General features: G+C 46.8%; 1 protein-coding gene across 5 annotated transcripts in view; it reads right to left on the bottom strand.

The window, feature by feature from the left end:
- The window catches only part of LOC116940942 (retinoic acid receptor beta), a 104,565-nt gene that overhangs the window by 59,261 nt on the left and 22,430 nt on the right, over window positions 1-22,874 (bottom strand). For all 5 annotated transcript variants that reach the window (XM_032951355.2, XM_076066138.1, XM_032951356.2 and 2 more), the window contains exon 2: window positions 15,199-16,528. In XM_032951355.2, the coding sequence (XP_032807246.2) occupies window positions 15,199-15,547 (349 nt within the window). In that variant the 5' untranslated portion in view covers window positions 15,548-16,528. The remainder of the gene's footprint in view (window positions 1-15,198; window positions 16,529-22,874) is intronic.

Below are 22,874 nucleotides of genomic sequence, written 5' to 3'. Positions count from 1 at the left end.
GAGTCCCTTGCCATTTCACAAAAGCGGCCATGCTCCATGACACTGAAAAGCAAACATATCCCCACGATGATATACAAGTGAGATGTTTTGATACACTGTGCACGCACGCGCTAAAAAGTGCTGCGTGTCTCTCTCAGATGAAGGCTGGGATTTTTTGTTACACTGATACCAGATTCTTCTTAGTTTTGTATTTTTATTACCGTAGGGGTTTTTTTTTCTTTCAATTTAATTTGCCACGGCAAATAAGTGCCGTGACTTTCTCTAGGTGCCAAAAAAAAAGGAAGAAGGCTACTACTGCCAGCATCACCGGCTTGTAAATGCTTCATAGCGCTATTGTTTCTCCCGCGATAAATCCTGCCCAACTAGCACTCCTTGTCACCGCAGACAACTCTGTGACAAATGCCCCGTGAGCTCTCAATACACCCATGGAGCAACGGGCCCACACAACCCATCGCTCATTGTCCACCCGCTTCCACTGCCGCCGCCCCCCCCTCGCCAAATCGGTAAAACTGTTTAGCAAATTTACAGCCGCCCGCGCCTGATTTAAAAGCAGGTGAAATGAAAGAGCCACATTGCGTAAGGGCGCAACAATGCGAGCGCGCGCGTCTACGGCGCGCGCGTCCTTTGTGCGTGGATTTGTTTTTATTGCCGTTTTATTAACTTCACGCGAGGCCATCACGAGCCCAATGGCAGATGCGCCGCACTCTGGCGCCGTCCAATTCGGCAGGAGCGCTCCGCGAATACGACGAGGCTAAGAGGTTTGCCGGCGTTTCCGCTACAATCTGGTGCGCATACGGCTTGCCGCTCATAACATTCCGCCATTACCTGGCTTCCGTCTACGCTCGACGGAGTTTCAGTCTCGCATTGGGTGGATTCCGCCGGTATTCACCGTCGCCGAGGACAGATACACCGCGACTCATTTGCTACCCCGCTCTCATTTCGCGCACACTCATTACGGGCTTGCCTGGATGACGGCATGATAATCTGGAATGGTGTTTAAGAGCCATGTTAAAAATTAAGTTTGTGTTTTGTGTTCGTTCTGATAATTACTTTTAAAGCCAACCGATAACCAACGCAGAATAATTCATGAACACGTGTCGTTGTAATATGTTCTGTGCTCATGATTTTGAAGACGCAAACGGCCAATATAATAATAGTAATGTTTTTGTATAGTGCCTTTCGTATAAAGATCGCAAAGTTCTGTACATGTCAACATTGGAACGCTGAAAATTTAGCTATACGATATTTTACACAGGCGGAGTTATACAGTTTTCAGAGCGCTGCGCTGTGAACCTATCAGTTGGAATTCAATTCCCGTCCACAGCTAATGTCAGTGTCCAGTGATATCAGAACCAGAACTGTCCTCCCCTGCCATTCACCAATCTGCATTGACCGCAGTGGGGAAGTATGGTCCAAAAAAATACCATGACTGACATGGCATGAGGCCACCTTCATCAACTGGTGGATTAAGAATGATTGGAAAAAATATTTTACACTTAAAGCTGTCATATTACCAACTCAATAGGTAAAACTATTTTTAACTAAATTATTTGTATTTTACAAGGTAAGGCCCACTGAGCTATATAGCTCTTTTTCAGACCTGGTCACAAATTATAGCTCAACGACGTGGCTTATCACGTGGAAATGTATAGCAGCCAAATAATATAAATGCATGTTGATTTCAATTGCGAAGGGAAAAACCGGAGGACCCGGGGAAAAATTCTCGCGACCACACAAAAAAATTCTCGCGACACACAAACTCCAAATATACAGCAGGTGTCAGGGTCGGGATCGAACCCACGACCTCCTGTATACACGGTGAGGTGGTTAACATCTCGCCACCGTGGGTAGGAGGCCAAGATAGATGACAATGACGAAGGTGACTATTGACTGTTAAGGAAAGTAAGGGCTTGGGCAGGATGCACCATGGTGGAAAAAAGGTTGAAGGCCAATGGATGAGTCTGGTAAGGCAATGGAAGCCAAAGGAGGGAACACGAGATGACGACTACCGTGGAGATGGAGCAATTAGATCGAGCTCATGTGCAGGAGCTACACAAATTGTGGGAGGCCTTCATCAAACAGTGGAGGGAACACGGCTGATGATCACAATGTGAATCTCAAGTAACTGCAGAGAACATCTTGAGATGAGGTTGAATGTATATGCTGTATACATCCAAGTTGCGTTGTGTTGTACCCAGGGCTCATTGGAATGGGGCACTACCTCTAGAGCAGCGGTCCCCAACCTCTTTGGCACCAGGGACCGGTTTCGTGGTAGACAATTTTTCACGGACCAGGGGGGGGGTCATCATTGGGTCTTTCTCCCTTTTCAAAGAAGCTCTCCAGCGACGTTTGTTTTTTACTCATTTTGGCTACTAGAGGTTAGCTCGTGGGCTTACCAACCCTGTGACTGAGACAAGTGCGCAGTGCAGGAAAGAGGCGCGGACGGAAGTGGTAAATAATAAAATAATGGGCGGGCCACGCGCGGACTCACCGCCCTCACCTCCTGCTGTGGGGCCCGGTTCCTAACAGGCCACGGACCGGTACCGGTCCGCGGCCCGGGGGTTGGGGACCCCTGCTCTAGAGTACAACATAGGCCCATCCATAATAATGTATGTATTTTTAACTTCTTTCGCACCTTATGCAATCAACCGAGCTAATTGATCTTACATAATTATATCAAATATTCAAAAATCCTATAAACAGATTTCAAACAAAGTGTGATGCATGGATTCACCGTTATTGTTGTATTTAGTGTGATTTATCATGGACGAAAACGAGATGGATGTGGCTGGCCTGCCGAATTAATTCTCGGAACGATGTTTGGGGCTGTTGTCTGAAAATAAGCACTGATTGTATCCAAATAAAAAAACCTACCTCGAAAACAACATCGATGATCACGCAATTTCATTGCACGATAATGGGAAAGCGCAACTGATTTGGTAGAAAGTAGAATTACATTTGTGGCCCAGGCTCAGAGGATCCTGCATAGGGACTGACAAACAAAACACTCGACTCCATTCACATCACTTTGCTCCCAGCGGGGGAGAAAAACTAAACAAAAATAAAGTTGGGTCCAGCACTTAATTCTGTTTAATCCGCTGCACAGCACCTACGCTGCCACCCACGAGTGATGCTTCACCTGTGCCCTTTTAATAAGTTGTAATCAAAACGAGGGGAAAAAAAGTCAGTTTTACACATCGGCTTTCGTGACTAAAATTGATGAGGTTGGTTGTAATTACCGGCGAAACGTCGTACTCGCATTGTAAATGCTGTGGGTTTACTCTCCAGCACACCAGCGTTCTGAACTAGTAACGAATCGGCACGTTTTGTTTACGTGGCAAACCTTTCTAATTGGTGGCGGATTTAACGACGCATTTATATTTAAGCAATCTAACCCAAGCAAAACTTATTTTATGGAGGATAAAAGTGCACGAACAAGCCACCAAGGCTCAATAACCACCAGATTTTTTTTATTAAAACGTAGCGGCAGGTAAACATAACAAAACAACTAACAAGGCAGAAGAGAATTAATGTTATTTCCAAGGGGGAGAAAACTGTTGTGTCCTCAAAAATAATAAAAGTAATGAATATGCATGGATTCTGTAGCGCTTTCCAACCATGCATTTGTCCTCGTAAGGATAAATTTAACAAAACAACTGGTAAAAGAACCGATTGCTACGCAACGGAAAATTAGAGACAGCTGTCGTGTTCACTCTTCTCATATTTCTGTACTCGGAGCACAAAAGGCAATCTGCTGATTTATGTAGTAATACAATGGCAAAATAATAATTATTTTGAGGATTTACATGTATATATACTCCGGGATTTAAAGACTATTCTGGTGAAAGAATTACATTAATAGGAATATATATTGAAAAGGTTTGGCAATTCAAATGAACCGTGGTCAGTCTTCTGTGTTCGTTACTCCCACCTCGGTAACGCTATCCGTGATGCGTTTTCCAAACATCTTCCACCGTTTAAATTCAATGCAATGTTTATCTGTAACATGGAAAATTCCGTTTAGCCAGGGATGGAGAGGAGCTCAGCCAGCAGTCTGCCTGGACACTCGAGGCATATATTATTTCAGGAGTAGCATGATAATGACTCCATATTACCTGCTACGACATTGATAAAAAAACGATGAATTGCAAAAACAAATGGTACAACAACTGATAAGTGTACAAAGAAGCAAAGAGAGAGGGGGATGATTGCTTGGAATTACACTGCGAGAGAGAATGAGGAATCCACGGATTAGAGAACACGTGCAAGGATAGAGACATCATTAAAGATAGAAGAAGAAGTGGCCTTCATCCAGCAGTGGATTAACCATGGCTAATGACGGTGACCACCTTTCCTTATTAAAATTTTCTGATAACATAAAACTACATCAGCTCAGGGTTTGGGCAACAGCTACAAAGTATATATGGGCCGTTGTCCAAAAAGTGAGATTATTATATATATACGTGAAAAAACAAATGTGTAAAAACAATGTGGGACGGCCGTGTTGGGGCTACATTGCGGGCAGCAGAGGGCTGTGTAACAAAATCCATTGGTGTACTGCACCCCTATGTAACACGATCTATGCTCCGCGGCTTCACAAACCCACGCAGACCACCATGGTGAAGTAAGGTCAAATAGCCACGATGGCCCGCATGGCATGGTGAGGCCATCATCCAGCATTGGATTGATACAGGGCTATACGTGCACATGGACAAGGCAGTGTTCGTCACGACTAGAGTGCTCTGATTGTTTTCTTTATTCATGAGTTTTTGTGTGCAATGTTGTCTCGTTTTCATCCAGGATCCCCTTGCAAATGAGGAATTAAAATTGTAAATCCCAGTTCTATTGAATTACAATGTATATACATATATATAACTGTCGTACCTTGGAAAAACAACAAAACATTAAAAAAAAACCTTTCGGGTTTCACTGCATGGCGACGGGAAGCACGCTGCTTTGGCAGGACGTCGAGTTACGTTAATCTCCAGAGTGCGACTGCAACGATGAGAGTGAAAAACGGAACACTCGTCTAATCGGCGCTCACTCGGCGAACCAGGCAAAGCAAATTTGCGGCCATGCACGTACTTCTGTTGTGTGCGCAACAAAGCCGAAGAAACAGGAATGAGCGACACTTCGCCTGTGTCCTTAAAATAAACACGGTCTAGTACGGTATAATAATGTCGTGTACGGTATAAACACGGGCTAACACGGTAAGGAGAGAACTGACCTTGATAATTCCATATCAATGTGCCCGAAGAAGAACGTCGATATTCATGGATTATATATACATATACTGTTTATCATGAATGTGTATTACTTGCTATAATGTACTCTTTGGTTCTTTCGGTAAAGTCACGTAGGTAGAAAAATAATAGATCACGACTTTTCGATTGCAACACAAGCAATCGTCATCGGGTGGGAAAACCACAGCAAGAAAAAAACTGCTGAAGTACGCACGTGACTTTACCGAAAGAAACAAAGAGTATGGATTCCTGCAGTCACGAAAGCTTCAAATCATTATTGCTATAACGTACAGATGATGAATATCACGATTAAGGATGAAAATGGAACAAAAACTGGTCAAAGAAGTGTGGAGCGGTGGACGCTTCGAATTAACGATGCACGTGGATTGGAGGATAAAGGGCGCTTCGACGCGGCATCTTGGCATGGGCGGCATGCGTCGCTCGGAAAAAAACTGGCCAATGGTCGAGGGCGATGATGGAACGGAAGCCTAAAGATGGAACACATCTAAGAGAGAGATCACATCAATCCGGGGAGAGATGCAGTGATGAAATCAGCTCGCGTGTGCAGAGGCGCTGGGGTTGGATTGTTACTACATCGCAGGAACGTTGGAGGTGGTGCGCTCGGAGGAGGCTGTCATCCAGCAGTGGCTTGTTGATCATATGGCTGACGACGATAACGACGAATCCAAAGAGGAGAATAAAGTAAACAAGCCGCAAGGTAATCCTCACCGCCAGTTAAAAAAAAAGGCATTGCACGGATTTAATTCTTCTCATTACTAACAACCACAGAGAGCAACGCGAGGCCGCCAAGGGCTTGTTATTTTACTCACTCGGTGGCGTGCTGGGAAATGAGAATTAATCATTGTCAAGACCGGCTCTTGTAATGACGCATTTGTTATATTCGTATGTTAAATTGCCCGCGTTGATGATGTAAAAAAATTAAATAAAAAGTGAAACCTTTAATGGACTAAAAAAAAATATCGCCGGTGATTTTGATGGCAAAATTATCTCGCCTCTGCGACGTTAAAATGATGCCCGTTGCTGCGAAAAGTGCAATTCTTCCAATAAAAAAATACAAATTGAGCGTTTAGCGTGTTAATTTTTTCCACCGTAAAACTCCGCAACAAAGCGGCGGGTGAATTACTCCACTCGTCCTGTACTGGGCGAGCGCGGTGAGAGATTACAGAACGGAGGGCAAGCAGTGACCCTCCGTGCCGGCGCCACACGCTTCGTTACGCATGCCGAATAATAGCGAGGGATACGTGCCGCGTGCTACGTTGTTGCAATGAAAGCTACTCGCGAGACGGGTGTTATTAACGCCACCACCGAGGGCGCACAATGCTGTGTTTACGAGCCGTGTGTGGCAAGGCATTGTTCCGCGCCCGTCTGTAATGCTGATCCGCTCACAACCCAACCGACCGACCGACCGACCGGCCGACCGAAAGAAATTCAACAAAAAACAAGCGATGATGATGATGGAGATACTGGGCAATTTGAGTTGTTCGCACGCACATGCAAAGTTTATCATGGGTATCGTTTTTTTCATTTACAACTCTTTGCTAATCCCGCTGATAAATGTTGGTCATGCGGGTTAGTTTGACCATACTTCGCCACGCTAGTCAGTGTGGGTTGAAGGGGGTTGGATGTCGGTAATGGGGGTGCGTTTATTTGACCATACTTCACCACGCTAGTCAGTGTGGTTTGGTGAAAGGGGTTGGGGGGGGGTCCCAGGACCGGTTCAGATATCACTCATCACTGATGTTAGCTGTGGCCAGGATTCTAAGTCATGTTCATATTGCGGTAGCGCAGTGGTTAGGATGCCACCCTAAAGGGTATTATTACCATTGTGTAATAATGCCCTTTATTTAACCAAAAAAGTGTCACTGAATCTTAAGGCTCTCTTGCTGGAGGTTCTTGCATGAGGATGGTTGGCCAATTTCATGAGAGTTACGAGTTTTTTTTCATGTGGGATGAAATCGGGAGTACCCAGAGAAAAACGACGCACACTCAAAGCTCCACACAGATAGATTCAATAATTCCTTGCTCTACTGTCACCTCATATCCACCTCGCAACTCAACCCTATTCTGGTATTCCCAGATAAGGCTTGAGTACAGTACTAATCGGGCTCAACCTTACTTAGCTTCCGAAATTCGACGAGATGAAACACACTAAAAGTAATTTCATCACGCTACGTTCGCGTGTGTGTTTACATGCGTGTGGGGAGCGGTGGTGCAGCTGTTAGCGCGCTGCGCTAGGAACCTGGTGACCCGAGTTCGATTCCCACTCACGGCCACCAACACCAGTGACGATTATCTGCACTGGTACTGGGCCTCCCCAGCCTCAAATGAGTACCTGGTGCAATGTTAACATCGCCACTCGGAAGACAAAGGCGGCCGGGCGTGGTGCTGGCCACCCATCCCTTTGTGTACCGTTCCGGCACACAACAGTCTGTTAATGCTCTAGGGGGGGGGGGGGGCATATTTGTATTTGTCTTCCTGTGCAAGCGAAAGCTAGCATGGGCAGCGGTGTCTTCCTGCTGCGGGTGCTTGTTGGTGGGAGCGAGCGAGCGTGCAAAAGGATGTTTCGATGCACTTGAGCAATTGTGCACAGGTGCGTGCTCACGCACACGCGCATGCGAGTGTTTGGTGGAGAACTTGTGCACAAACATGATCACAATGGGACCAGTGCTTCACTCTGTAATTTGGCAGTCACCACGTCCACGTCAAAGAGATCGAGGTTAATTCTACACAAGTCACGTTTTACCCCTTCCAGCAATTTGGCGATTTGTCACTATTAAAGATGTGCAATTTTGACTCCAGAATCGATCGTTAGTTTTATCGTCTGCCATTTACCGTCTCGTTTATATTGTTTCTCTTTTTGTTCCGTCTCTTTTGTGCGGTTTAATTCGTCCCATGAGCTTTACATGTAAAATATAATTTGCGTATCATTTGCACGAGCTATAAATGATCAGTTTTCGCAAGCTTGATCCGACACTCATATCGTGAGCGACAGAATCATTATAATCTCTGAATCTATGCATCGATGCCAGCCTAATGAACACAATCTTACCACCAACCCAGGCGTGGGATGAACTAACTATGCCGCAGACCAAAATTGTGGCTGGTAAAAAAAGCTGTTCATTATCTTGATGAATTTTCTTTCATTATTGACAACAAAAACACAAATCAATATATAATATTTTCTCGGACAAAATATTGAATCGGGCTGAACAGGTATATTATATATAGTAATAAATGGGACATTCACTAATTGTGCAATGACATGCAGTCTGCTGCACATATTACAATGAAATATCACTCGACGCCCGTAGTATGACTTAAACAATTTACGCTCGCCCCTAAGCGGCATGTATTTAAATCGGGAAAACAAAAAAAAACGGAAAAAACAAAAAGCATCCAAAATAATTAAGAGACGTCCCTCCACAAGAACCCTCTCTCCTGAGCGAAACTTAACCTCGCGACACCTGAGTAAGAGCTTCCTCCATAAATTTACGTCCGTTAGTGTTTGCAATGGGGATAATCGCTAATGGGCAGTTTTCAAGCTACACGCCACAAAAATCAATATCCCACCACCACACTCTCACGACACGGACTCCTGGGTACCATTGCCGGCCATGGTGGGGAAATTCCCTCCCCGAAAACGTCCAATCCATGGGATTTACAGCCCCTCGCTCGGGCCAGGGCTGGCTGATGTATTACTCCTCGCTCTTTGATTAAGACAAATGAATTGTCACGCCATGAATCTGGTGGGATATACACGCGGCATGTAAGGCCATCCGTTCAAAGCATTTGCAGAAGCTTTATAAATCAGCGGCAAACATGAATTATGAAACACTGCAGATTGCAAAAATAAATAAACAAATAAAGAAAGAAAGCCCTTGCAGTATATCATATGTCGACTGCACAAATATACATTTATTTTCATTTTTCCGCCCACTTTTTGGCGGAACGCGCGGTTGGTTGTACTGCAGGTCGGAGATATTGGTTTCCGGGAGTTTGCTCATATTTACCGTGAATCATTTATTTTCGCAGCACTTTATTAGGAGAGGGATGTTGTGGTCCATCTGCCCATCTCTCCCGCGCGCTCATCACTAATTCACGCAGCCTCCGAGTGTCCGTGCGAGCTCGCGGCCGTTGTTTAAGCGAGCCCATGGGCTACTTATTGCTACACCCGCGAAATATTAGGCCCGTTAGTCTAGCCATTCGAGGATGCTTGACATGTTTTCACGAAAACAACAAAATGGTTATCGTGCCAATCGTTGTATAAAACGCGCCAATGGCCAGGCTCGTGTATGTATTTTTTCGTGAAAATGGCACTGATCTACTTTGAAAAAAGCACTCCTTGCAAGTATTTTAACAAACGTGGACTCTCGTTGGTTGTTGGAGATAACCCTCGGTGTCTCTGCCCTGACCTCCCACCCCACAGACTCCATTTTCACCCTAATGCAGTTCTTAATCTTATATAAAGCGTACTAAGATGCGGTTGCGTTTAGACGCCATGAATGCATCGGTGTATTGTTGTCGCCACGGCATAGATTTTTGCAGTTGCACCGCCCGGCTCTCACGCGCATTTTTCGGGGGTTACCTTCCGTGCCATTCGGCATGACGTTCGATGTTTCACCCCGCATGCTCGGAAGCTGAAGACGCTCCCAGAACGTGGAGCAAAAACGTTGTACGTCTTGCCAAACGACACAAATAACACTAAACTAACGACTTAACAATTTTTACTTTACCAGGTAAGGTCCACTCTGCTATGTAGCTCTTTTTCAGAAGCAACCTGGCCACAAGTGATAGCTCAACGAAGTGGCTTCACTCATGTTTTCACATGAGATAAGCCACTTCGTATAACAGCCAAATACTCTAAACGCATGTTGATTCTAAATGTGGAGGGAAAAACAAGTGGACCTGGAGAAAAAATCCACGCGACCATGGGGAGAGAGACATGCAAACTCCAAATAAACAGCCATCAGTGTCAGAATCGAACTGACGACCTACTGTATACCAAGTGAAGTAGTTAACATCTCACCACCGTGGCACCCCACATTAGAGGGCTCAAATGATTGTTGCTGCCATTTAAAAAATATAACGTTACACGACGTTCCGGCACAATCAGCGCGTACATGTTTGCTTTGTTAATGTGTGCACATTTCTCCTTGCAGTCGGATGCAATGAGTAACACAATGGGGGGCCCCTCTAACAGACTGGTTTACCAGCTTGTCTCGGGTTTGCAAGTGGCTCCCCAAGCTGCTTATAAACCCCAAGACCGAGTTATGAAATGTGAAGTAAAAGAGAATCATATTAAGTTCACCTATCATGGAGCCACCAACCCCACCACCCATTTGTAAATCCTGCGGGATGAGAGCTTCCCCACACAGTATGGATCATGGGGATTATTTGACCATGCTACACAATGCCGGTGAGCGCGTGTTGGTAAAGGCGGGCAAGCACGGATGTTGGAGCATAGCACGACAATGGACTTGACTTCCATAGCCCTCTGCTGACAGTGGAGCCTTGCTGCCTCTATAACAGCTGCTGTTAAGCACGACCAACATTGGTACCTGTGACACACCACAGGAAGTGGAGTAGAGTGAAGGATGTAATGGACGGGTACAGAGAAAGGAACGAGAGAGGATAAATTATGGGAAACAAGGGGGTAAGAGGATAGAAAGGGAATAGACAAATGGGAGCAAGGGGTCAGGAAAGAAGAGGATAGGGGAGAAAGAGGCTACATAAGGGCCTCGAATCTGCATGGAGCAGTGTCTTTTTTCACAGTGGGTGGGGGAGGGATTCAGAGTGGGGGTGGCCACGCAGAAATCACGTGCATTACGGGAGGCCTGAGTTCATTTAGATATATATAGATGGGGGGGGGGGGTTACCAATCCAGTGGCAAGGTTCAAAATCCTGCTTCGCGTTTGAGATCCGATGAGATCCGGGTGCATTCTGGGAGAGTTGATCACAGGCAATGGTCGGAGTTACAGTGTGTCAACACATTCCAGCCTCATCCGTGCAAGAGTGTTCAAAAATCAGCACCCATCTGCACATTGCTCCAATTCACTTGTCTTGTTCAGGAAACCAATGTGAGATCCCACGTTGATTTACATCACCGTTTTTGTAAAGGGAGACCTGCAACACCACACTTACACAGCGAATAGAAATTTAAGGGGCCATCCATTTAGTGGGTACGCAAAAATCTGTAAAAACTTTACCCTTCCTCCCATCCCTGTATGCACGCGTACATTTTACACCCCCCCCCCCGACCTGCGTACGTACACTTCTTGATGCACCCCCCCCCCGAATCCTATAGAACGGCCGATATTCAATCCATGCAGAAACGATCAAGGATTAATAATATTAACGTGTTTAAGCAAACAGATAGTCCACCGCCGGCTGCATTAAAGAATTCAGTTGCGTACCTTTAAAAAGTTTGTCTCGTGTCCGCTAGGTTCAAACGGCAACTGAACCCAGTCGAACAGGTGACGTATTATAGGAATTTCATCCAACTTAATTTCCTCCCATAACCGATTAGTTTCTATTTTGACTTAAAGCTTTTGTGACTGCAGGAATTCATATTCTTTGGGTCTTTCGGTAAAGTCACGTAGAACAAAAAAATATATGAACAAAAAACTACGACGTTTTGATCGCAACACAAGCAATCGTCATCAGGAGAAAAAAGAGGGGGAGGATATGATCCCTGACATGCAATTCCCCGGCGTCTACAAACTAAGCTGTATCTGCGGCAGTAGTTACATTAGGGAAACTAAGCGACATGTCTCGGACCGTCGTGAACATAAGGCAGATCTGAAACACAGTAGGACCAATACCTCGGCCGTGGCTGATCATTGTTTTAATGCGGTGGGCTCACACGAAATTGATTTCTCCAAGACGAAGGTCCTCTGCAAACCCACTGGCTATCAACAAAGATTCGTTCATGAAGCCATCCATATATACAGACACAGACACAATTTCAACCGAGAAGATGGGTACAAACTGAGCAATCATTAGAAGGACGTTATTTACCAGTTTAAGTCATAACTGGCTGTGATGTTTCCATCCTACCACCTCCCGATGTTAGAGGTTATTTTCGACTCTCTGATTTAACATTAATAGGTTAAATGTCTCACACTAACACAGCCACCGTCGCTCGTGTCCTCAATGTGGCGGCGGCTCTGCGATCTTACATTGACATGCTAATCTCTCACATTACAATGGCCACCTCCACGCCCTCGCCCGTGGAAGTCGCCCTCCGATCTTACATTAATATGCAAATTTCTCACTTTAACATCACTAGCCCCGCCCACTTCATTTATGACCCTTGGGCTACACCCATTTAAAACCTTTAAAACAGCCTGCCTCAGCAGCTTTCCCACTCTTGTGTCCTCCTGATGACGATTGCTTGTGTTGCGATCGAAACGTCGTAGTTTTTTTGTTAATCTTTTTTTGTTCTACGCGACTTCACCAAAAGACCCAAAGAATACGATTAGTTTAATTTTGTTGTTCTTGTTTACTAGCTTGCGGCCTAGCTTTACACACAGCTTTGTACAAACAGATATACTTGACCGTGTTATCCATTCTGACTGGTTATTAAAAAAAAACATGTCTATTATGATCTTAAAACACGATAAAAAAAAAATCGGTGAACCAGTCTCCATATAAAGTGTGTCGACTGAACATCTGCTGTAACAGTAGACCGATGCACAGACCAGTGTCAGTACTGAAGTCCGGGCAGCAGCAGCATGAACAGAGAGCACCGCGGCAGCTAAAACCGTGAGCCAGCGGCAGTCTGCAGTGAAGCCAGATTGAAGGACGTGTGACCCATGGGGCAGGCCGCCAGGCCATGTCAGACTCACTGCTGAGCTGCCTGATAGCTGCAGTCAGGGGCACGGTGGCATACAAGTGACACCTCTCCCACAGCCCTACAACTCCCGGTAGTACTTGTTGTCTGACAGCTGAAGAAACTGAACTGTGGCTCATTTGAACGCCAATGTAGACAAATTATTACTGAGGTTTCACCCCCCCCCACCCCGTTTCCTATGGGTACGTACATTGTCAGTACACCCCCCATGCGCAAGCGTACGCATTTGGGTCAACCCCCCCTCCATGCGTACGTACTAAATGGATGGACCCTAACCAAAATTTTTGAAATGTTCTCTTCTCACACCACGGCACAGTCGATACCACTTTGAAAGGGGGAAGGGGGGTTAGGTGGAGGGCAGAAAGAAGGGGGCTTTTACCTCCCCCCCTCCTTTTAGCGGGGGGGGGGGGAGAAAACGAAACGTTACATTAGCCCCCCACTAAAATTCCCTGTGGGCTGAATAAAAAGTCAAGAGACATAATTTTAAACACGAAAAAGTTTGCATTCACACGATACGCCGTTAAAATAACACATACGGTACATTAATAATGCAATATATTTGCTTTAATATTGCATTAATAATGCAATGGTTTGTACATTAATTAAGTTAAAAATAGTTGCTTAGGGGACAGACGCTGTAGCCAGGGGAAGGTGACGGTAATCAAATAATGAGAGGCTGGGATTGACGCCCACGCCGGTTGAATATTAAACCGATCCTAAAAACTAAAACTAAACTATTTTAATTTTAGCAGGTAAGGCCCACTGAGTTACATAGCTCTTTTTCAGAAGCAACATGGTCACAAATGAAAGCTTAACGGAGTGGCTTATCGGTGTAAAATACACGTGGGGAGAACATGAGAGAGAACATGCAAACTCCAAATATACAAGCGTCAGTGTCGGGATCGAACCAACCTCATATATACCAGACGAACTAGTTAACATCTCACCGCCATGGCACACCGATGTTCGCCTCATGCCCTCGTCCCCTCGGCTACAGCTCCTCCATGCAAGAGATACTACCCTGGCCTCCATATCAACATCTGCAGTGTCACAAATCTCCCCCAAAAAGACGCACAAGGCAGATCGTCCCCTACCCCTCCATTTATACAATGGTAGAAACCGTTTGGTGATGCTGCAATTGAGAGCGATGCAGAAGCTCAATTAACCAAAAAAATCAACACGTTCGTAAACACCACTGTGGCCTTCAAAGGAAAAACATGATAAGTGACGTTCAGGCAATGGCCCTTCACCACAGCACACGAAGCCGCTTCATGCTCGTCACTAACAGTGCCATAAAATACAAAAATACGAGAGGCGACTTTTTCGGGCAATGATCCTACTTCATAGCACGAGGTGTTATGTGCTATGACAAAGAAAACGTTTCCTGATAGATATCTGTTCCTTTTCAAGCCACACAGTTGCATTGAGCAATTTGTTGTGGGTTTTCTTTTTAAATATACAATGGCAGCATTGCCTGTGCACTGCAGTTTTTTTTAACATCCATTGTATGGCAGATGAAATAAACTTCAGGAAATGGTGATGCACGATTGAGATCACGCCGAGAGGCTCAGGAGAGGACCTCCGTCCAGTTGGTGGCTAGACCATGACTGATGCTTTATTAACAACACCCCACAAAGGTTTAACTACAGTAGCGGTTCTCAGAGTGTGGTTCCCGGTACCACCGGGTGGTCCGCAATGGTCTTCCAGGTGGTCTGCGAGGCTGTGATGCAAATGCAGGTTGATCCGGACAAGGATGACAATGTTGATTTTACTCATGATTTTTTTATTGAAACAAATTAAGTTAGGTAAACTACCCTAATTAAATGCCACCACCTAAAAAGAAACCCATTATAGCTGCGTTTAAGAAGAAGAAAAAAAATTTCCGGTAATACGAATTATTTTCTATGACTGGTATTTATAGTGAATGCGTTTTGCCACCAGGGGTGGGGAGGCTGGCTGGTCGGCGGGAGAAACAAGTTTGAGAAACACTGAAGTACAGGAATCAAAGCAGACCCTCATTAACAACAACAATAATACTACAACGGCTTAAATTCCGCTGTGCGAATGCCGTGTGTTACTCACTGCTGGGCGAAGAGCTCCGACCACATCCCATGGGCAGCGGAGGAGGCGGCAGCAGCACGGGGGCAAGGCTAGCGGGCGGATGCGGACTGCGCAGGTGGTGCTGTTGGAGTCGCTGCTGCTGCTGGTGCTGCAGCTGCTGGTGCTGCAGCTGCTGCTGGTGCTGCTGGTACTGCTGGTGCTGCTGCTGCTGCCGGTAGTGTCCCGCCAGCGATCCGGGGAAACTCGCCGGGAAGAGGAAGGGGTACGGCACGGGCATGGGAAACCCTCCGCTGGCGCCATTCGGCCCGACGAAGCCTCCTCCTCCGCCGGCGCCGCCACCGCCGTTGCTAAGGCTGCTGCTGCTGGCCATGGTCACCGCGGCCGGCGACCGGGGTCGGGTCCGGTCCTCGCACACGAGCGCGCGCGAGCGTCCTCACGCGCGCGCCCGCATGCCCCCACGGCGTCGAACACGCTCCCTCAGCGATATTCGCAGCCCCGTCGCGCCTCCGATGTGGTCATCGATGGTCCAAACACTGCGCGACGCTAGCACGGGGAAGGGCGTCGGGCGCTGCCCCCCGCTTGCCTCCGTGGAACTTCTGGACTCGGCGTCAGCGGCGCAGGTAGCATCGTCGGAGGAGGACGACGGGCGGCGGTTGCGAGTCCCATGCACTGTCTGCCAGGACGGTTCACCGGGCGCTGCCGCGCGAACGCTGCGCACCCCGTCGCTTGGTTTGTATCATTGCAGCGCGACGTTTCCGAGCGGGGGGTGAGCTGCAGCAGCGACCGCTTGCCAGCGGCCACCGTCCTAAGCCACGACCGTGGCCACGGAAGAGTAGAGTGAAGCACAGTGAAGGTTCAGCGAGGGAGGGCGCAGTAATGTGGCTGGATTCAGTTTGCTCAGCTATGCTTCACAGCCAAACAGTCGTTGGCACTCCCACCACAAGTGGAAAAAAAACATTGAACCCACTGAGCCTTCGCACAAGTCAAACCAAAAAAACAATATCCCGGTATTTATGTTCAGCTTCAAGTCAGGGTCTTCCGACACGGTAGATTTGTATTCCTAATTACGAGCACGCAAAAAAGATCTGCGATGATCACGGCAGTCGTCCGGTTTCCAGAGTTTGCGCGATTCAAGCCAAAACAAATCCACCCTTCATCTTCCACGGTAGAGGGGGTCTCTCACTCTCTCCCCAGGGTCTCAGTGCTTTCACCCCTGGCGTCAGCGAGTGAGGCCACGGATCTGCTGGCGAGTGGCGTCCATGCAATGCCCGGAGGAGGAGGATGAGAGCTGCCGCGCACCCCAAGCTGACCTCCGACCCCCAAAAAGGCCCTCTTCAGTCACGGTCCAGCCCTGCCACCCGCACAGCAGAAAGGAATGGGTTAAAAGTGCCCAAGTCTTGCGATTAATAATTAAACCTTCAATTAGCATTTTTCCTCCACCTTCATCATAAAGACAAATTTCCTTGAAACACTGATTAATGTGCTTCCTCGTTTGATACTAAATGCCCGTGCAAAATCGCTTTTAACCAATACTGATGTATATGATTTATATTTATTGTGCCTGTGTGTACGTAAGTGGATTAAATACATAAATGTATGTGTACATGTACACAGTGTCGTAAAGTGCATGTACATGTAGGATCAGTCTGCTGTTGAGAAGACCCAATTCCTGAAATGTCAGCCGATAGCACACTTTTTTCTGTTTGTGATAAATGTGGCAAGTTTAAAAAAAAGCATTCATCTACCACTGGTGCCTTGACCAACCGACGCTGCCGAACGTGGCGAAGTACGGTCAAACAAGCCCCACAAACTACACGAGCGTGGTGAAAGGGCCCTCATCCAGCAGTGGATTGACAAAATGACCATACGCGTATGGTATACGACTGCCACTGCAGTCCCTTCATTTTTGTTCCCCCACAAGTATAGCCTCGTTGCTGGCGGAACAGTGTCTTTAAATAATTAGATCATCCCATTAGTATATTTTACCCTCAGCTGTTTAAAAAAAAAACAAGAGGATATATCTGCTCCTCATCAATTTAGTTCGACCAAATGTAATAATTTTTTTTACTTCATGTTGGAATTGAGGCAAACCCCGCCCCTCCCCCAAGTCTCTGTGTGCCTCTTGGGCTCATTTTAATCAACGCGGCGTCGTCCTCTCTGGCTCCGGCCCGGGCGCTAAGAATGACGAGCGATGAGATAACGCAGACGGGATTACTGCGGGCTCGCGATCACGGCCGATATACACCGAGGCTGGCTAAGTGCCTCGGCCAATGCGTCCCCGCTTAACGAGCAAGAGCGTGGTGGCGCTAAACTGTTTTAATTTCTCCGCACAGAATAAAACGTCTCTCTAGCGAGTGTCCGCCAAAGCACACACACATTGTTTTGCTTGTTCTAAATGGAATCCCCCCCGGCCTTTTAAAAGGCAATGTTGTATCTAGAGGCCGACCGAAACAGAATTTCTGGTTTCGGCCGAAACCAAAACCAGACCGAAAGTTAAAAATTCACTTTCGGCCGAAACCGAAACAGAAAGGTATATAACAGAACTTAGCGAACACAAGATGTATTAAATATCTCATGATGCAATGCTACTTTAATTAAAAAAATAAATCTAGAACTACTCATTCAGAGCCTGCGGTTAGTTGTCGCTTAATATCAAATCTTTAGGTGTTGCTTACTTAGTAATTATATCCAAACAAACGAATGTTGTAGTTAAGAAACAACAGTTTTGTTTCCGCATTCTCGCCCAGCAGGTTGCTGCGCCTTGCTTGCATCAGGATCGACTTTAGTGAAGTCATCCCACACCGCATGGTTTCGACATTCTTCACCGTGATTAACTGCTCCGTTTATTAACTTGAATTTTCGACTTCACTCAGATTCGTAATTTCGTTATCACCAATTCGCTACGGAACTATTAACTAACTGAATATCAATATTGTCAGACTTAGAATCTCGGTATCAACACGCGTATAGACTGAAGCGAACGCAACACATAAAAGCCAAGGCGGGCAGGCAGCTGGGAGCAGACAACAGATGCACTTTGTTGTCGTCCCGCCAAAGAGACTCCACCCATGGATGGAAATGCAGGCTGCTGTTGACCGGTCGTATATACATTAAGCAGACCATGGTTGCGGTTGTAACCTCGCTCCCAAGCTGCTGCTACTGACGTGTGTGTGTGTTTGCAGCCTATCGCATAGGATTTGCCAAGCGCCGACTGACCGGCCGATAGGTAGAGTGATAGACGTAGCACTCGCGTTATATTCTACAAATAGATCTTTGGTTGACGACCGAAAGTCAATATCAGTTTCGGCCGAAACCGAAACCAGACCGAAAGTTAAAAACTGACTTTCGGCCGAAGCCGAAACTATGCCGAAAGAGGCCATTTGCCAACTTTTGGGGCCGAAACCGAAGCCGAATTTCGGTCGGCCTCCAGTTGTATCCCCTTTAAAAGAGCACCAACCCATGCAGGAGCATTAAACATGGCAGAGCCGTAATTAGATGAGTTAACGCGAGCTTAAGAATTGACAAATTCATATGCGGCAAGAGCCTTAGACAATCAGGCACTGGCAAGTTACACGCTTAAATTCACTTTAAGTGGGGGATAATATTTGGCCTCTTGCCTTCGTTTTGACTCTTTAGTGAACATGGCACAATGTTTTTTTTTCATTGCGAATCTCTAATTATTTAATGATGAGGACTGCAGACCTGGATGGATGATCAATGGCAGTGCTTGCACACGGAGTTCCTTTCTTATCCGTATTGAATTATCAATATTGCGCGCATTGTCTCAAGTGATACGGATTCTCCCGTATGTGGCGCAACTTTCATCATTTACCATGCGGCTTTAGGTACTCGCTAAGGCTCGCTACTAACGACAATAAGTCGTTAAGCGGGTTGCTTCTGTCTCTGGGGCAGTTTATTACTCCATCGTAACTGCAGTGAACATCCTACACCCACCATCATCATCCTCATGATGGTTGAAGTGTGATTCGCAATGCACATTGGAAAGCATAATAACGTGGGTTATTCCTGCAGGAAAGGCTCACCAAGCCTCAAGACTCGTATTCAGGAGAGAAATGCATTCGCAAGTTTTAGCCAGGAGTACTCAAAGAAAATCCCGATGTCTTCTTCTTGGTTCTTTCGGTAAAGTCACGTAGAATGGAAACAAAGTAATAGAAATAAAACATAATAAAATAAAATTCTCACGACGTTTCGGCCACAACACAAGTAGCCTTCTTCAGGTGAAGGAACAGAACTGTCGGGACGACAGCGCTTCAATGAACGCTGCTAAGATTCGTAAAATCCCGATGCATTAAGAGGGTATAACGGTAATCGGTTGGCAGAGATGCGTGCGTGCCAAAGTCAAAGTGATGTCCCGCTTCAGACGAGATTATCAAGGCTGCGTTCGTCTCCTGTTCACAACCCCGAGCCAGTGGTGGAAAATTCGCATTCCCATGACGGGGGCAAGGCCATCCATAGGACAACCACTGTTGACTTCCCCACAAAGTGGTACCTATTTTATAGACCCCTGGATGGATGATGAGCTGAGTCTCACCCCAATCACGATTGCGGCAGGCCGCCAATTTTCAAACCCTTTTACCGCATATCGATTTTCAGAGCTAATCACACCACTTCAGACATTTTTCTGAAGAAGGAAAAAAAACGTGGATGTCATTTTTGTTGCTTTGAAAATCGGTATGCAGGCGGTAAAAGGGTTTACAAACCGGGAGCCTGCCGCCTACATCAGTAGGGTGGGCGAGTTGGTAAGTAGTGCAGACGGGTCCGTGGGCTGGCAAATATTCGGATGGCTTCATCAACCCATTTGTTGTGACCGTGATTTCCTGGCCTCCTCGCGAATCTCTTCGTGAACCACCAACCCTTTTGCCTCCCCAAATGGCTGGAATTACAGGCAAGTGCCACGACACATGGCTGATCTAGGGGCGTGGGCAATGTTTATTTTGCAAAGAGGTAGGGACCACACAAGCTGAAGCTATGTCCGTACCTCTATGTATATTGATACCGCCCAGTGGCGCGTGAATGTAAAAGCATTGCATAGCACTTCGCCCATGACCAAATCGCCCGGAATGCGCCAGGTCTCGTCAGATGGCGGAAGCTAGCCGGGCGGGATTTAGCTGGATATGGATAGCGCTTGGATGGGTGACAACCACGCAACACAGGTTGCTGTAGACTTTGGGGCTACGCGATGGGCAGCAAGTCAGTTAACAGCATAGCAAAATCGGTTGTTCTACTGCACTTATATGCTCCCACGTCCACGTACCCCGATTTCACCAACCTGCACCGATCGGCACGGTTGAAGTATGGCCGGTGACGACATGGCGGTAGCGGGTTCGCCGCTCGTCGCAAAGGTTCGCGGTTCAATTCCAGTGGCCGCCCTGGTTACTACTGCCGGTGTGCATTCACCGTAATAATACCACGCGCCGTCGGCTCCACAGTGGACATTAAAGATCCCCCCAGCGTATATAAAATGTAAGTCCATGTTCCCACGCGCGGTCCCCACCTGGGTAGGACAGTGAGCCCAACTTTCCCCCCCCACCCCCTGTCCTTTCCGTTGATTGTGCAGGAGCATAGATTTTGGATTTTTCTTTACCTGCGGAGTTTCTATGCGCCTCTTCGTACGTCGCGGTTTATGCGCTGTTTCGGGCTCTTGTTCGAATATAATAAAAGCATTAAAAACAAATAACCCATGGCGTTGTTCGCAATAATTGCCCATTGCGCGTTGGCATCATGGGTAAAAATTTGTGAAGTTCGAAAATTAACCTTAAATTGCTCGATTGGGATTGTACTGGCAAACCAATGCCACAAGTCTGTCTTGAAAATGAGACTGTATTGGTCTCTTGAGTTCTCAACTGGTTAAACAAAATAAACTTGATGGTCAAATAACCCCCATGAATGACACGGTGTGTATCGGGAGGCCTTCATCCAACAATGGCTTCCCAAAGGCCTGTTTTTATGGAACTTCGTGTTAAACCCAGTGAGATGTTTGTCAGCAACGCCTTATTAAACCCTGTAGACGGCTGGGCATACTTAATACATTTTGATCGTGGGTACTTAATAAGTACAATGACACATTGGGGGTAGTGTGGTCAGCTCCGTGCCTGACTAACTTTATCTCTCCAGCTCTGACGAGCCATGATCTATTCGTTTTAGGTTGAGTAGACCAGGAGATGAGCCGTGACACAGTGGTTAGCGTACTGCACAATGAACCCTGTACCCCGAGTTCGATTCCCGCCCATGGCTGATGTCAGTGATAAGTGATATTGGAACTGGTTTTACAGTCTATACATACACCAACTGGCACTGACCACCATGGTACGAGTATAGAACACAAGACTCATGACTGGCATGACATGGAGAGGAGATCTTCATCCATTGGTGGATTTGAGAATGGCTGGAATTAGTTTTTTTACTTTAATCTCAATTAGACAGATGCCAATTTACATGTGGATTCTGCGTGGCCAGGAATTGATTGAAAGCAGCGTTCTCACCATCCCAGCACAGATCTGTAGTCTTACGCGCGTGAGAATTGTATGTAGTGTGAAAGCCGAAAAAGGCTTCCTGAACAGACAGGGCCTCGCTAATCAAATCAATTTACGTGAACTAATTTGAGTTTGGCATTTGTAAGATAATTTCTCCAGGAACAGTAAGCTAAAGCGTTAAACAGCCCGCCTGCAAGTAAGGCTTTACAGCGTGCACATTTGCAATTTGGAAGAGAAACATTATTCTAACAACGTCTTTTCTGAATTGCAGTCTCTCAAGCAGACCAATGCGTTCTCTTTTGGGAAAACATCAGCTGATCAGATTACTTTGGGCAGTCACAGGGTCCCTGTCTGAAAATATGTCACGGGCAGCATCAGCAGCAGCATGAGAATCAGCAGCAGCAGCCATTCTCAATCCACTGCTGGATAATGAGTTCTCCATGAGGACCAGGCACGTGTGTGCTTTTACTCCCGGGATGATGGCAGCATCCTTACGTCCACCCAACTACCACAAGCAGACGCAAATGCACCACGTGCACACACACCCACACAAACAATGTTTGCCACTCAAGACCCTCCAGTGTTTCCTTCTTCTTGTTTTGAGCTGCATATTGCGCGAAATGCTGCAAGCCAAAAAAACCTCAGGTCGCCGGGTTCAGGCACAAATGTGCGACACAAACACACGTGTGCGTGTGTGTGTGCGCGCGCTCCCACACACTGTGTTGTGCGCAAGGCCCTCCAGTGCTCTTGTTGCCAGGCTGCATATTGGGTTATTTAGTGCGACGTGCTGTGCTAACAGCAGCGAGGCACTCAGGTGCCCAAGGCGGAAAGGGAATCTCTGCTGCTGCTGCTGCGAGCTCATCGCGCTCGGACCTGCGCGGCGGCAGCGGTGCCAGGTTTTTTCGGAGTAGATCGGAACGAATCGTCCCTAATTGCTAGGGACACGAGGGGAGGGGTGCACACAACCTCCAGTTCAGAGTTGGTAGATAAATACCAGATGGCGCCCAATCTCGCCGAGGCTCAGGAGTAGATCATCCCACCAAAGCCACACTGATCAATTAACAATTCATTCCACACGGCGTACGCGGGGTGTGTGGGGGGTGGGTCAAGCCGGGCTTCACGTTCCGTCGTTCCCCATAGCGAGTGTCATTTGTGGGGTCGCGGCACGTGCACGAGCTCAGAAGCGCACACGCAGCGGCGGCG

This window comes from Petromyzon marinus, chromosome 10 (genome assembly GCF_048934315.1).
Source record: "Petromyzon marinus isolate PM22_M1 ecotype Great Lakes invasive population chromosome 10, UKy_Petmar_22M1.pri1.0, whole genome shotgun sequence".
In the NCBI taxonomy this organism is placed as follows: Eukaryota; Metazoa; Chordata; class Hyperoartia; order Petromyzontiformes; family Petromyzontidae; genus Petromyzon; species Petromyzon marinus.
This window is presented reverse-complemented; position numbering and strand designations above follow the sequence as displayed.